Raw genomic sequence first — 16,931 nt, 5'->3', positions numbered from 1 at the left:
CAAATTGCTCAAGAAGTTAATGGTTCTGATAGAAAGGTGCCAGAATACACAGTGCATCGCAGTTTGTTGCGTATGGGGCTATATAGCTGCAGACCAGTCAGGGTGCCCATGCTGACCCCTGTCCACCGCCGAAAGTGCCAACAGTGGGCACGTGAGCATCAGAACTGGACCACGGAGCAATGGAAGAAGGTAGCCTGGTCTGATGAATCACGTTTTACATCACGTGGATGGCAGGGTGCGTGTGCGTCTCTTACCTGGGGAACACATGGCACCAGGATGCACTATGGGAAGAAGGCAAACCGGTGGAGGCAGTGTGATGCTTTGGGCAATGTTCTGCTGGGAAACCTTGGGTCCTGCCATCCATGTGGATGTTACTTTGACACGTACCACCTACCTAAGCATTGTTGCAGACCATGTACACCCTTTCATGGAAACGGTATTCCCTGGTGGCTGTGGCCTCTTTCAGCAGGATAATGCGCCCTGCCACAAAGCAACAATGGTTCAGCAATGGTTTGAGGAGCACAACAACGAGCTTGAGGTGTTGACTTGTCCTCCAAATTCCCCAGATCTCAATCCAATCAAGCATCCGTGGGATGTGCTGAACAAACAAGTCTGATCCATGGAGGCGCAACTTACAGGACTTAAAGGATCTGCTGCTAACATCTTGGTGCCAGATACCACAGCACACCTTCAGGGGTCTAGTGGAGTCCATGCCTCGATGGGTCAGGGCTGTTTTGGCAGCAAAAAGAGGGACCAACACAATATTACGATGGTGGTCATAATGTTATGCCTGATCGGTGTATAATACATTATAATATATATATATATATTATATATAATATATATTTCGTAAGGATCATGTGCAAATAGTAATGTTAATTTTCTTTTAAAACACAGTAAAGAGAAGGGGCACAATGTAAATTCAAATTCTCCCTGTTCCTTTGTCTCATTCCACAGCTGTCAGTGGCTTCATAGCATGTTTGTTTCGTTTCTGTTGCCTCAACCTCATTCTACCAACAGCATCACATTCGTCTAACATTTTATTTGAACAGGCAGTTCTTCACAGGTATAATACATTTGGTATGGCCAACATTAAATATTCTACACTGCACTCCTAGACAGATTATTCTGTGCTACAGTAGCATATCAGTAATTGTAAGAAGGCAGCGTATGTAATATATGAAATGAAACAAAGATTCCATTTGGACCCCTGCAGCCATTATTTAAATGAAGGTGAAAATCTTGGCATAGATCACATACATCAGCTCATGCTGGTTCCATTTCCTGTTGCTAGGATACCATTGTGCTCCATCAGCATTCCGTGCGCAAAGGAACGTGCAGTGCTCGGGATACTATACACACACACACACACACACACACACACACACACACACACACACACACACACACACACACACACACACACACACACACACACACACACACACACACACACACACACACACACACACACACACACACACACACACACACACACACACACACACACACACGACAGTATGTATACAAAATACTCAGCTTTGCAAAAATTCAAAGGTAATCTTTTAATATACATAATCTTGCCATCTCTATGGTAAAAGATAAACAAACATAATACATTTATCAAATATACATTTAGATGCACGTGAAACAAATGAATTGAATTTGTGTAGAAATGTCAATGGCCACTTTGCAGCTAACCCATCCTCTTCAATACACTCAGATAATTCTGAACTGCAAAGAGTAGAATAAACCATATCCATGCAGAGCTGTTGTAAATTACAAGTTTAAATACAAGATGAGCAGTCCTTTCTTCATTGAACAACCCACTGTCCCTGCTATTATGATATTTCCACATGAGAATACATATTACAGTCTTATACAGTTATGAGAAACTATCATATATTTCAATTATAATACATGTTTTTACACTCAAGGTTTTGACTGCCTGTGCCTGACATGAGCAATAAACAATATTTATAATGGTCCACAAAGTGATATAAGAATGTGTTAAATGAAATTATTGAATTATGAGTTAGAATATGAGAAGTAGTTAAGGTTGTGCAATGTTTTGAACAACATGATAATGAATGAATGGCATCTGGAGTGAGAAAAATATTTATAATGTCCCAAAACTGAATACTGACACTGATTTGAGAGTCCAGATTAATTCTGGTTATAAAATCACCTAATAATCTCATCAAATGTCCATTGTAGAAAGAAAAATCTATTCCCTCTTCTTCGGATTTCTTGAAACTCTCCTGAAAAGTCCAAATGTCCAGCATCTGCTCCGTTCTTTATAGAGTTCTTAAGTTACACTGGAAAAGTTTGACGTGGTGAAGTAAGTCTGAGGTGTCTGTGTAAGTGTGAAGTTCATCCTGAATTATGCATGGCTTATTTGTACAAGAAGAGCACCCTGAATCTCTGCTTTGACCCTGTGTAGATGATCTTAGGTAGGTCTGGTGATTGTCTCTTTCTGTCCTCAGGGGTCAATGTGGAAGGCAAGGAGTTTGTCGGAGTGCTGGTTGTTGAGGGTGCGGAGGTCAGGCAGACGCAGCAGGAGTTTGGGGAAGAGCGAGCTGTCCTCCGGCCTCCGGCGTGTGATGAGAGCGCGAAGAGCGGCAATCAAATCCTCCTGGAGCTGCTCTACGGCACTCACGTCTGATATACCTGAGCGATCTGATACAGAGAAAAATAATCATGAGTAACCGGAATATTGTTTCTGTGTACAAACTTAGATGTAGACATTACAACTCTATTCCAAACTCTAGTAAACTGCAAAAGCAACTACCTTCTAAGGGCCAATTCACACAGAACACATTTTTTCCATTTAAAATACGAGACGCAAGTCAACGGAACGAGAAAATGCACAAGATCTAGAGACGTGTTTTTTAAAGTTGAACTTCTTTTAACTTGAACGCTGCATTTTTAGAATGCCATGTCATCTGTAAGACGCTGCAAAAGGTGCGAGACGCGAGTGCAATGATTAAAGACATCTGTCTAGCAAGTTTACATTGAAAAACAATGCAAAAGTAGCACAGTGGAATGGAAAAAAATTTTAGTTGACTGATTTAAGACACTCTCGATGGGTAGCAGCTTCACTACACAAATAGCGCTCCTAACACTAAAATGTAAAAAATAAATACATGGTGCAAATTTAAAAATTGCGAAATAATTAGAGTTCTAATAGAACTATTTTCTATGGAAGCTTGTTTATAAAAATATAAAATAAAAAGGTAATTGCGTCGTATCTCATAATTCTGACTTTTTCTCCTCAAAAAATTTGCAATGAATTTTATTTTTTATTCCATGGTGGAAACAAACATGAAAAAAATTATAGAATCATATCAAAATATAATGTTTTTGCAATCAACACTTCCTTTGCAAAAAATTCCATCCAAAACGGTGGCTGTAGTCAATGCACATTAGTATCACGTTATCCACAAATAACACATGTAATGCTGATTTGGAATTGGCCCAACATTATGTATGTTTTAAAGTATCGTTATACTGTTTGGAACAGCCATGTGAAAAGCACAGCTTTGATGCCTAAAAATGTTTCCTAGTTGGGCATCTCACTAGTACTGACACACTTCAAACATTGCTTGTGAGTGATATTTCTCTCAATTACTGGGAATCCAATGTACCTGCAGAAACCAGCACCACAGCCATGAAGAGGCCCATCTCATCAGCCTCCAGCCCCATGTTCCCCAGCTTCTCACTGAACTCAAACATGGCGTCCAGAAGGCTGCCCATGCCAAGCACTCGCAGGGATGCCAACGGGTAGGTCTGACCATTTAGGAATGTTACAGTCCGTTCCTTGGCGTCAAACAGCGAGCAGAACCTCACCATTAGAACCTGCAATGAAGATAAATTATGTTAAATAATCTGTTCAAGATTTGGCCGTGTAAAGTGCATCACAACAACTCTCAAAGACTTTATTCATTGTAATATAAGTACTGCAAGCATTTCACATTCAGACCATAGTAGTTGAGTGTTGAAAACAAATCTGTAAAGATGTAAGTCTAGAGCCTTGCGCAGTCTGTAAATAGTTGTCCATAACACAGTGTGTTTGAAACTTTTAACTAATGAAACAGCTAGGAATGTCAGATTCATGATCGAATTGTTCAGTTGAGTCAAATGTTTTCAATGAATCAATTGAACTAGTTCACAAAACCAATCTGAACCGAATCAATTCTTGGGTCATGAGCTTGAGTCAACAATATTTTGGCTCTAAATAGCTGATTCTCTGAAATTATTTGTTCAAAAGAACTGATTTGTGGAAATGACCCTGCTGAAAAATCCAGCATTGCTGGTCACCAGCATAAGGTATATTTTGCATGCTGGGACAAACATGGGATGCTGGTTTGCTGGCCCCCAACATGGGAAGCAGGGAGACCCTATAGGTCGTTTTTCAACCACCTTATTACAACCTATATTTACATTTTAAAGTCATGCGCCCTCTAGCTGGCGCAAAAATAATGACAGTGTCGTGTTACGTCTGTCGTCATGAAATGACGTATGACTGTTGTTACCAATCAAAATGCAAGTTCATTTAAATTCAATGTGTGGGCTTTTTACACCATTTGTCCTATTTCCATTTAGCAAAACGCATTTTTTTATTAACAACTACACCCACCCCACCCCTAAACCTACACTCAGTGATTTATAGTGCATATACACTTTATGAGCACATACGTTCCCTGGGATTGAACCCACAATCGCATTATCACATGATTGCATATTGTTATATATCGCAATGCTCTGTCAATTGAGCTACGCGAAACCCGAAATATGACGCAGATAAAAGGGAACAATGCGTTAAAATGAAAGTGTCCTGTTGTCGATAGGGGCGCAACTTTAGCAAATGCTCGTATGGGTCGTATTTCATGAATTAAAATGAAAGTGTCCTGTTGTCGATAGGGGCGCAACTTTAGTAAATGCTCCTATGGGTCATATTTCAGGGAAGTGACAAATGACCTTTATAGGCGTATTGGTTGGAGAACATGTTGGAAGCAGGAGTTCTGGAAGACCAGAACTAAACCAACCCGGACCAACATGGGATTCATGCTAGTTTATGCTGGATTTTTCAGCAGGGGAGTTGGATTTCCCACCACTAGAAACTGCCTTCTGTAATTGAGATGCCATGTAGGCTCATGAAGGAAAGCAGATACGTCCAAGCTAAGACAGTCTGATTGGAACTGATCTGTGGACAGACATTGGCGTTTCTCACCTGAAAGGTTCCCGCCTTCAGTAGCATGACCTGATCATGTTGACTCAGTGCCTGAAACCCTGGAATGCTCTTGGCAAATTCAACCACTTCTTTAACAGCTGGAGTGAAGCACTGGGAGAAACTCTCCCAGACCTGTTGACTGGAGTGACTGGCTGGGGAGACGGGACATGCATTGAGAGGACATGCCTAGGGAAATACAGAAAGAGAAAGAGTCTCATGAATTATATATATATATTATATATATATATATATAAAATAGTAAAACTCGATGTTGTTTAGCAGTGTGCAACAAATCATATGCCCTCATAAAAACCTACCAGAACTTTAGCACCAGGACTCAGTCTCCAAGGACAAGACGTCTGAGTGGAATAACTGTTGTGCTTAGATGGATAGCTTTGAGAAGGTGTAGTTCCCTGGTTGGGACTTGAGGATTGTGGAAAGTTATAATGATTGTTGTCCATAACCTGGATTGTTGGTTTGTTGTCGTGATTGGCGAACGGACATCTGGATTGGGTGAGGCAGCTTGTTGTGGAATGGACAGCATGTTCTTGCGGTGAGATGCTTGGCTGAGGGTGAGACTGGGTGTAGCCGGACTCTTGTATTTGATTATGACGGAAGGAAGAAGGATTGTTGTTGTTGTCATCGTCAATTTTCACCAACAACTTCTCCCCATTCACGAAGATGTTACGATAAGCTTGTGAGATAGCACCAATGGCCTCTTCTGATTGGCCATCGTCAGGGCTGGCAGGGGTCTCGGTGGGTGTAGTACAGTTAATGTCCATGGATGCTGATTCATTAAGGCTGTTCATGTAACTCTGCATTTCGTCCAGTAGGCGTTGTTTCTCACGCTTTGGAATGCGTCCAAATCGCACAGCTAGAGAAAAGGGGGAATAAATGTCACTACGTATAATCGAATCATACAAAGTTGTACAATACAAAGGTTTCCATTATTTTACAACTTTACAATAATGAAATGAGGTATGAGAGGCTGTGCTGTACTGTGAATGGCTAAAGGGGATTGTTAGACATAACGTGCACTGGAATACCTTTATTCACAACAGCACAGCCTTGATTGCCTTATTGATTTATCCTTATTTTGCACCATGGAAGTAAGCGATTTTCTGTGAATGCAAAATTGGGCTGCACATGGACTGTGCTAATTGCAAAAATTAAGTCACATGTCTGCGAGATGGAGTGGAGAGCAGATAAGGGAAGTGTTTTATTGTCTTAAGGATTAGTTCACTTCAGAATTAAAATTTCCTGATAATTTACTCACCCCCATGTCATCAAAGATGTTTATTTTTTTCTTTCTTCAGTTGAAAAGAAATTAAGTTTTTCGTCCTACCGCGCTATTCGTCTACGTCACGCGTGACCTTTCCAATATGATTACGTAATGCGTGGCGCATCGCAGAGCAGTGCAAGGCGAGCATTTGTGGTTAAAAGTATATCAATTTTTATTCTTTTTAGAAAATGACCCATCGTTTTGCTAGATAAGACCCTTATTCCTTGTCTGGGATTGTGTAGAGCCCTTTGAAGCTGCACTGAAACTGACATTTGGACCTTCAACCCATTGGTAACTGTTGAAGTCCACTATATGGAGAAAAATCCTGGAATGTTTTCCTCAAAAACCTTAATTTCTTTTCGACTGAAGAAAGAAAGACATAAACATCTTGGATGACATGGGGGTGAGTAAATTATGAGGAAATTTTAATTCTGAAGTGAAATAATCCTTTAAGTTTCCTATTTCAGTTTACTAAATTATATTTATGCATATGGCAGACAGTTTTATTATATGATGTAGAACAGTAGGACTGCATTCAGGATCAGAACTATCCGTTTTAAACTAGACATGAAACAAGATTACGTCACAGTGACCACCAATCTTTCATATCAGATTATGACTGGTCTGAAAAGCTTCTTTCTGTTCTACCTCCCCCACCTCTTTCTCTTCCAATCTCTCCCTACTCCACCTCACAGCTATTCATAGATCCTACAACTGTATAATACACCTCCCCCATCCTTCTGTTTCTCTCTCTCTCTCTCTGTGTCTCTATCCCATTGGGAAGTGGGTCAGTGAGTCACCTGAAGCAGAGGTGATGTCACTGAGGGAATGAGTGATGGAGTAAATGACAGCAGGTGAAATAGATACAGTCATGAGTTAAAGGGTTAGCAGGTTACGGGTGAAAAGGGCAAAGAGGAGAAGGCGTTAGAATAGTTAAGTTGTAGGGCAGAGGAACATGATATAATGATGATAAACTGGACTGATAAGGAGTGTTGAGCAATGTGAGGTGCTTTCAGCAAGCAAGGTTAGGTTAAAACTGCTAATACAAGCACTAATGCAAAACCAGATCTTTAGCAGCCTCACGTGAAGGCCAGTGTAAAGGGAGAAGTCAAGGTTTCAGGTGACAAGTGCAATGACACAATATAATGGATCTAATATAATGGATAATATACCATCTACTGTATAGCAAGTGACATTCACAAAGCCTTTTGCATTTAAGGGCATCATAGCATTACAATACCCTGAAAAGTTAAATCCATAAAGGTTCTTTATATATTCATGAACTTTCAAATTAATTGGAAATCTAGTTTAATTACAGTGTGGCTACAAGTGAGGAAAACAAGGTCAAGTACATCATGTGACGTTGAAATATGATGGTGCATACTGTATCACTTTACTTTCCCGCTTTTTAGGTCACCTAAATATGTACACTAGCCCCAGAAAATATGATTTATTATCAGCCCAGTTTACAAAGCTCCCCAGAGACAACACTGTCCTGCATGGGCAAAGTGTGCTAGAGGACAAACCGAAAAAAGATATTTTAGTACATTTATGCACTGCATTCAATTGAAATTCTTCTTCTGGGTTATATCGACAAAGCACTTCATTAAATCCCAGCTAGCGTTTGCATTTTAATTAATCCTGCAATACAGCAAACGAAGACCTGGAAACACATTAAACTGCAGTGTACGAGGAGCTCGGGCCATTTGTGTCCCCAATTCCCCAAATTAACCTGATTTGCTGCAGTTTTTACAGTGAGTGATGACTTGTGGGATTTCGGCGTGCCCGCACTAATAAATCAGCGGTGAAAGGAAACTGTCAGAACAGGGCGTAAGCCATAGGTGCAAGCATTACAGAACAGATGGTGGATGCTGGATTGAGGAAATATAAAGCAGAATTGAAAGCATGTTTTAAATGTGCTGTAAAGATGCGGTCACATTAGCAAAATTTTGCAGCAAAAAAGGTCAGTTGTCTATTGTCAATAGTGTAGCTTTATGGTATATGAAGGAAATAAACATTTTTTTCTTAAAGTTGTGTTATGTTTTCACTCTAAGACTGAGGCTGAAGTGTGTTCTCCACATACTTTTACATCTACGCTACTTTTTATTATCATATTTTCTTTTCCTTCGTTACCTCCCCTCCTGACCCCTAGACTGGGAGGGGAATGTAACAAGTGGGGGCTCGTCCGGGATGAGAAATGCACCAGCCACTTTTCAAAGGCTGATGCATATTGTGTTGGGTGATGTACCTAATTGTGAAGCATACCTTGACAATATTGTAGTCTATACTGAGTCATGGGAAGACCACATTACAACCTTGGAAATGGCCTTTGAAAGGTTCAAACGTGCTTCGCTAACCTTAAACCTGTCTAAGTGTGAGTTGCCAATGGACTCTAAGCATTGTTATCATGTTGCTGAGCAGTTGCTAGGGTGTTGTGTGTGGTTGTTAGTTGGGTTCATATTGGACTGAGACCCACTAGTCTATATTCTGGTCTCCAGATCAGTGTCAAACATATAATTGATTAGAAAAGTTCAATTACTAGGGTGTAACTGGGGGGTTACAAGGTGGTTGTTTACTGAACGAACAACATTCCTAACACTAATTATGTGTAGTAATACTGATGTTTCCCCTCAGCAAACACCACAAATAATATAGTCATACCAAGAATAATAATGTTTATTATTAATAACTGTATGTTAAAAGCTCTTACCATCTCTGGACATGCCGACAGAGAGGCACTTCTTAAAGCGACAGTGCTGACAGCGATTGCGGTTCATCCTCATGATCAGACAGTTTTCATTCTTCACACACATCTTATAATTGATGTTCTGCTGGATACTGCGGCGAAAGAAACCCTGAAGATAACACAAGATCAGATTGAATGTGTGTGTGAGTAAAGCATCATGCACATGAACTGAATGGTGACTTCAGCCAACATTAAACACATGCATTTTGAGAGTATTTTATGCATTTGTGAGTGTCCTTACCTTGCATCCCTCACATGCATGGACACCATAGTGAAATCCTGATGCAATATCCCCACATACTTTGCAAAGCAACACCATACCTCCTGTTTCTAGTAACACAAATTTGAAACAGGTTAGCAGTGGTCAGTGAGCAAAGATATCAATAATATCAAAAATGTCTCCAATAATACTCACTTGTAAAGGTACCCGTGAACCCAATGGGTCGCCTGCCAACCATCGGGTGAGAGTAAGAGTTTTGCCCTGATGACGTTACGGTAGGGGTAACGGTGTTGACAGAGGTAGCACTGCTTACTTCTGGAAACTGGAAAACCAGTTTGCTGCCCCCTGCAGAATTGCCATTGCTTCCAGCTGAATATTTTTTAAGGGTACCAAGCTCAGTGAAGGAGACCTCCTCGGGGGATGAGGGTTGAGAAGATGGAGACTGGGTCTGGTACCCACTGGATGGGCTTCCTGGACTAGGGCTGGCACTTCCTGTTGAGCCTGCATAGTGGATCACTCCTTCACCTGTGTGTGTGTGGAGAAGAGAGAAAGGGAGGGAAAAGAATATTTCATGAGGATAAGCTGGCCTTGTTATTATTTATATCTAGTTCAGTCATGAAAAACTAGATGGCACATTGTTCACTACATGGCTCTACAAGCTGATTTGTCTCTGGTACATCAGCAGCTAACGAGCTTGCATGCTAAACATTTAAATAGTCTGGTTTAGTGTTTGCTGTAAAATGGTCCTGCAGCCCTCCACCCTCCTCAGCTCCGCCTGCCTAGATCTGCTATGGGTAATTTCACGTGTGGTATTTGTGCACAAAAACAAACTATACCAAGAGTTTTCATGTTATAAATATATATGTTTACTAACTTGTAGGTTATCGCAAAATCATCAGATTGGGAAGGCTTTCATTTTTAGCTTTCTACATACCCCCTGCACTCTACACAGTTGTTTATTAAACATTGTTGCTAAATTCATCTACCAATAAGAATGTATATTCACATCTCAGTTTAAATCCATTTTGCAGAATTCAGCAAATTTGTCATTTAGCTGAGGCTTTTATGCAAAGTGCCAAATAGCCAAATATTTTTTTTTTGTTTGTTTTGTTCCCCCCCCATGTCAACCTGACATTTAATATCTTAAGCAAATGTATGTGGGATTTGAACGTGCAACATTTCAGTTACCAGCCACATTGTTACTCTCTGAATCAGTTAAATGTCTGCTATTAACTGAATGGGATTGTTTCAGAGAGGGTGTGGATGTGGCCTATTCAGAAATGTATTTATTTTTTTGTCCAGAACAGTAGAATGTTGAAAAAGCTGCCAGGCCACTGATTTCTATGTAAACTTGGAAATGTCTCACATGTTTGAACCCTCCACTACTTTCAGTCTGGCTAGCTCATCCTTCATCATGAATCACATGTTTCAAACCGCGCCAGGAGAAGGCTCAAACATGTGAGAAATGTGCCAGGATGAGCCAGACTGACTCACGTGTAGGGGAATCGGATTTGCTTCAGTGAGTCGGTTCACCCTAGTGATTCAATACTTTCGTCTCTCTCCACAGTGTTTGAATGCTGGTTTTCCCAAGTTCAGTGTTAGTGAAATACACGTTTGTTTACATGATTGCGTTTTATATTTTATTGTTTTAAATGCAATATGCTTCTTCCAGTTTAATGATGCCATCCTAAAAAAAGTTTTTCTTACGCGTGTTTTTCTTGTCGCGTCGCGTTGTCTCCAACGTGTAAAAGTTCTCTCTTACTAACTTCTACTCCTCCTAACCTTCCGAGTCTGTTAAACCGAATCATCAAAAAGAACCGACTCAAAAGAACAATTTGTTTGCGAATCAGAAACACGGCACTAAGAACTCTCACACCCCCACCTCACGCGCTGCGCGCTCCTCTGGCGGCGCGCCCGGGAACGCGCACCAGAGCTGCCAGCCACCTGACCGCCGACTCACATGCACTCCTGACACAGTGAACGCCCCGAAAATACAAGCCTCTTTCCGCAGTCCCGTGTCTAAAACAGCCGCAGTACGAGAAAAAAAAAAAGCCACACAAACTGCCAGGCTGCTGCTCACGTTTGAAGAGGGCTTAAAAACAGTAACCAAGGCCATATTTATGCGCCCGTGTTTGTAATACTTGAGTCACCGGAAACTGGAGAGCATGCATGAACGTGCACGGTCACGTTTGCTTGACATACGAGCTTGTTTTGTTTTCGCCTTGTTGTTTTTTAAACGCATCTCATTTCACCTCTTCTCACTTGTTTATATAACGTGCTGCCTCTCAAACTGCATTAAGTATTGGGATTATGCTACATTGACTGCCCTTCCCAATTTCATCCGAGTTAAACTGTTTCCACGCATGGTGATATTTGTGGGACATAATTTGCCACATGAAACATCTTTTCTCTAGTGTAAAGTGTCTCACATGCACAAGGGTGAATGAGAGTGAGAGAAAGAATGAAGAATTGAATGGGTTACTGAATTTCAGTTATGGTCTGAATTTGTAAAACCTGCTCTTCAGGAAAAACAAAGGTCCCACTCAACAGCAACATACATGACATTCATATGAATGCTGCATTCGTTTTATATGCAAGATAGACTTTATGTATAATCACTTAGTGACTTTAATGGATTTTAATAACATTAGTAGGCTATAAATGTACATTTCATATTATACTATGTAGTATTGTATCGCATATTGTGTTACAGTGATACTGTATATAATTTTGTATCACCTGGAATGTGATACTAACTCACTTACGAATCCTACACTCTAAAATATGCTGGGTTAGAAAAAAACCCAAGTTGGGTTGAAAATTGGACAAACCCAGCAGTTGGGTTAAATGTTTGCCCAAACTTTAACTCAACTATTGTTTAAAAATGACTGTATTGCTTGCTTAAAATGAACCCAAAATATGTTGGAAATTAACATGTATTATATGTTTATTAAATGAATATTATTAATAAGTGTAATGAATAATAATTAAACAATAAACATTTATTACATTGCTTATTAATAAATGTTCAGCTTTTAATTATTATTGTTGCCTCTAGTAATTATGTGTCTGATTTTTAATTTCCAACCTATTTTGGGTTCATTTTAAACAAGAAATACAATAATTTTTAAACAATAGTTGGGTTAAATAAAACTACCTAGCAGGTTGGGCAAACAATTAACCCAACTGCCATTTTCAACCCAACTTGGGTAAAAACAATATAATTTATTGTTTTTAACCCTGCATTTTTTAGAGTGTATGCTTCCCCTCAGTGTTATTATTCATATTCAATATTATTCGAGAGCTCACTTTTGTTCATCCATTATGTGCATTAAATACAATGTGAATTACAAGTGCCCACTCATCTTCCAAACAGTTTTTCTCATGCGTTTATTTATAGCCCAGATGTACAGCCTGCTGTGAATTTCATGTATAGGTGTATCTGAATGTGTAGTTGAACCGTTCTTATTCATGCGTTATTTATATATTCTTCATGTTCATGTTTAACAAAGGCAGTGTCAAATGATTTACAGAAAAATTATTAAACGCTAGAAGGACTGAACTATATTTTAAACCAGCCAAATGGACATTAAGTAAATTACGTTTTCATTGATTTGGCAGGTGAGCTTTCAGACTCAGTTGGGAGGCTTTGATTTTTTGCCATCTCGTTGGAAGGTTTGATGCCCTCAGACATGTGCTGCTGCTGAAAACTAGGTCAATATTATATCTTCTTGAAGAAAACACAGGTGTGCAGCACAACCTATGTGAATGAACACTCAGTGTGCTACAAATGAACATCTTATCATTTGCTTTGTAATATGATTTATTCATTTTTGACATCAGGAATAATTAATGTGCATAATGCATCAGAATTAAGCAACACTACCAGATGTTGTACTGGGGAAAAGTGCATGTTAGTTAAATATTTGTTACAGCTTTAAGCTTTCTATTTTTACGAGACAACTTAATCTAGGCCTTAAAAGCACCATCTTCTATCACATAAGGGTGTGCCTGTTATAGCATATGTGTTTAATAGAGATCACGCAGGCAGAGAAGAGAGAAGCTCGGATCTGTGCCTGTTTGACTTTGACCCAGTGACCAGCCTCCCTCCCTTCAGAGGCCGGATGAGACACGGGCTGCCGGAACAAAAACACAAGCAAGGAGGGGGTGTGTGCCTGGGAAATCACGCGTGGCACGTGGAGTTCGGAGTTGATCCTCGTGACAGTGAAAGTGAAAGTCTGTCTGACTGAACAGCGCTATGATGACATGCAAAATGCGCAGCGGGAGCGCTTTCAAAGAAATCACAGGCTCCAGAATCACATACTTGAATTACACAGAAAACATAATTGACAATATGGTTATGTGTTTCGAGAGATGTTATTTCTAACCCATCATAAAATAGCACACTGATAATTGTTAGACTGCATAATTGTAGTCTGTGATGATAATAATAATAATAATAAGAAGAAGAAGAAGAAGAATATACAAGAAATGGACAGTTTTGCAATTTAGAGTCTACTATTTTAAAGTGCCCATGTTAAGTGTGTATCATTATTTTACTTGCGGCCATTTTTTTTTTTTTTTTTTAATCAGTATTTTAGAATCACACTAAGCTGGATACTTTCCATTCTGAGTATGATTTACTAATAAAATATATGACTTTCTAATAAATGACTTCAGATTAGCCATTTAAAAGCATCACTGCCTCATAACAAAGGTCATGTGATGTCAGTAAACAAAACTGTGGTTTACTGCCTGATCATGATGTGCTGTATAAGTGTTATTACTGTGTTTCATTTCAGGATAAATGATCGTTATCCTCTCACATGTTCATAAGCAGTTATTGACATGCACGTGTTTGAGTGAATGTAAAGGAGGAGCGCGTAAAGATAATGACCATCAGTCACCGGCGCACAAGCGTGACTTGGTTAATGAATCACAGTATGAACACGTTACCGGGTCGAAAGGGAAACACCTTGGTAGTAGCTAAGTTTTGAATTTTACCCACCTCTATACTGGAGTACACATGATATAAACGAATCACTTTGGCGAGTGCCCAGATATAGCTTTTAATTTTTACGATAGCAACTTTGTTTTACCAACAAGTCGTTGGTTGGTAGGAGGTCACGATTCATTTATGAGGATGATGCATCATGATGATGTACACAGTCTATTGAAAGACCGCGCGAGCAGCTACACGTGAGTTTGTTTACGTGCAACGCGAGACCGGAAACATTTGACAAAACATCGGTAGAGCGCGGTATAGTAATATATATATATATATATATATATATATATATATATATATATATATATATATATATATATATATATATATACGTGCAAAAGCTAAAAATAACACCATCATGGTATTGTAAAATGAAAAAAATGTAGGCTAAAACAATCTTTGGCAATCAAAAGTGAGCGTATCTTGTATACCAATATATACCAATATATTTATTGCACTATTTTACAAAGTTAATCAAGATATTATGTCAAAATAGGCAAATAACTATAAAAGGGTGAATAAATGACAAGCCTACCAATAGTCTCTCATCCGTACAAATAATTTATCTACATTAATTAATAATTGTAGCCAAAATAATGCTCTTAAAACTCACCTGGACTGCCGTCCATGGTGTCTGTTCCTGGTGTTGATGAAGGAAATGCAGATATCTGAGTCGGCTCTATAATAATAATAATAATATTCAGCGTGTTTCAAATTCCGTCCACACAGGTGAGAACTTCAAGAAGTCTGTTGTCTCGGAAAAAGAAGTTGATTCTCAAAAGTCAGAAGTCCTTTAGGTAAGCGTCCTCACTCTCTGAGAGCTGTCCTTAAAGACTGGATCGTGTACATTACAGTAACGAACAATCAGAGCTAGTGACCTGGCATCAAGGCAGAGATGTGCAACTAGTTTGAGACGTGCACAGGCATCACACTCATACACACACCAAACACGTTTTCAGGTGTCTTAGAAATGTGACTGAGCTTTTCCCCCACTAGTTTCCCCCCTCCTTTCTATGCCCTTTAAATTGTTTGTGGTATTGTGTGCCAAGGACTATGACTCCGTTTCACACGCCCTTTTCCCTTCCCAGTCACGCTGCTGTAGTAACTGCTGTTCCTCCTCTCTGTTGTTCACAGTGGCAGATGACTGCGCGTGGACTCGTTTGACATTGGAATGCCTGCTACATGCGCGCGCTGCATGTGAGCGCTGCCCTACTGACACACATTTTATGCAAATGTGATAAGAGGGGGAGTAGAGCCCCGGGTGAAGCACATGGAGAGGAGGAGGAGCGCACCGTGACTGCTGTTTGTTTCCCTCCAGAGCTTTATATTGCTCGAGTTCCTCCTCTCGACACACGCGCTACTGATAGGCTCGGAGCCATCGAGGGCTTGCCCGACTGAACACCGCATCAAACAGCCTGAAGTACGCAGTTAGGAAAGGCATCATGTGGGTCTCACGTTTTTAGCCTGCATCACACTGGTTTGGATGTAGGTCATGTGCCTAAAATAGCTACCCATATTTTGGTAAAATAATGTTTGATGTTTGGAGAACTCTAACTAAACAATGATGTTTAGAAACATGTCTATATAACGCTATTACTAGAGAAATGTGCCTGTATAGGCTACACGTCAAAAATTAAGAGTAAGATTTAAAAAAAGAAAAAAAAAGAAATACTTTTTATTCAGCAATGACGCATTAAATTGATCAAAAGTGACAGTATACATTTATAATGTTACATATTTCATTGTCTATTTGAAATAAATGCTGTTCTTTTGAACTTTCTATTTGTCAAAGAATCTAGGTGGGAGTTCATTTGAGTCGTATTCTGAAAAGTCTGTTTTGCAGATATGGAAAAAAACGAACTCCCAAAACTTACCGTCAGATTCTGGAAGATGAATTCTTCAAACAGTGGTACAAGAGGACGTGGTGCTGGTCCTTCAAGAGTCACTCTCACTCTGTCTGTCTATAAAGCCTATAAAAAACAGTCTTCATGTATTTTACAACACTTCAGCTTGTGATTCTTATTAAGTGGGGGTCATTTTTTAGGATTCTTTACCTAACGTAAGTCTCTGAGATCCTGACATCTTGCACTTCTGGAGACTCCAGGTAGGTTGCAGTTCTGGAAGATGCTGGTGCTGGAGACTAAAGGGTTCCTGATGGTTTCACACTTTCATTCTTCACCTTAATTCTTAATTCTTTTGCAGTTAACATGTGTCTTTTCTTCTTGGCCTGTTTTTGTCTGACCCTGCTGACCCAATGAGCATTTTGCTGTCCACTGATCATGCTTTAACTTTGCAATTACTAGTAATGCATTAGTATTGCGTCCTTCTCATGGGCATTTAATAATTTTTGACTTTTCAGACTGAGTTAAATGTCTTTTTTTTGGGCTCATTTTGCCTGTAAAAGAAAACCTGCCTAATAATTCTGTACACCTGAATATAAGG

General features: G+C 39.6%; 1 protein-coding gene across 1 annotated transcript; it reads right to left on the bottom strand.

Annotated features, from left to right (window-relative positions):
- Positions 1-1,550: 1,550 nt before the first annotated feature.
- Positions 1,551-15,764, bottom strand: nr1d4b (nuclear receptor subfamily 1, group D, member 4b). The gene is made up of 8 exons (XM_051913517.1): positions 15,103-15,764; positions 9,677-10,006; positions 9,503-9,591; positions 9,226-9,370; positions 5,551-6,107; positions 5,234-5,419; positions 3,648-3,858; positions 1,551-2,679 (listed from the first exon to the last, which is right to left on the bottom strand). Exons 1-8 carry the CDS (start codon positions 15,116-15,118, stop codon positions 2,483-2,485), a joined length of 1,731 nt encoding a protein of 576 aa, XP_051769477.1. The 5' UTR covers positions 15,119-15,764; the 3' UTR covers positions 1,551-2,482.
- Between the last annotated feature and the right edge of the window lie 1,167 nt (positions 15,765-16,931).

Source organism: Ctenopharyngodon idella, chromosome 11, assembly GCF_019924925.1.
Source record: "Ctenopharyngodon idella isolate HZGC_01 chromosome 11, HZGC01, whole genome shotgun sequence".
NCBI lineage: Eukaryota > Metazoa > Chordata > Actinopteri > Cypriniformes > Xenocyprididae > Ctenopharyngodon > Ctenopharyngodon idella.
This window is presented reverse-complemented; position numbering and strand designations above follow the sequence as displayed.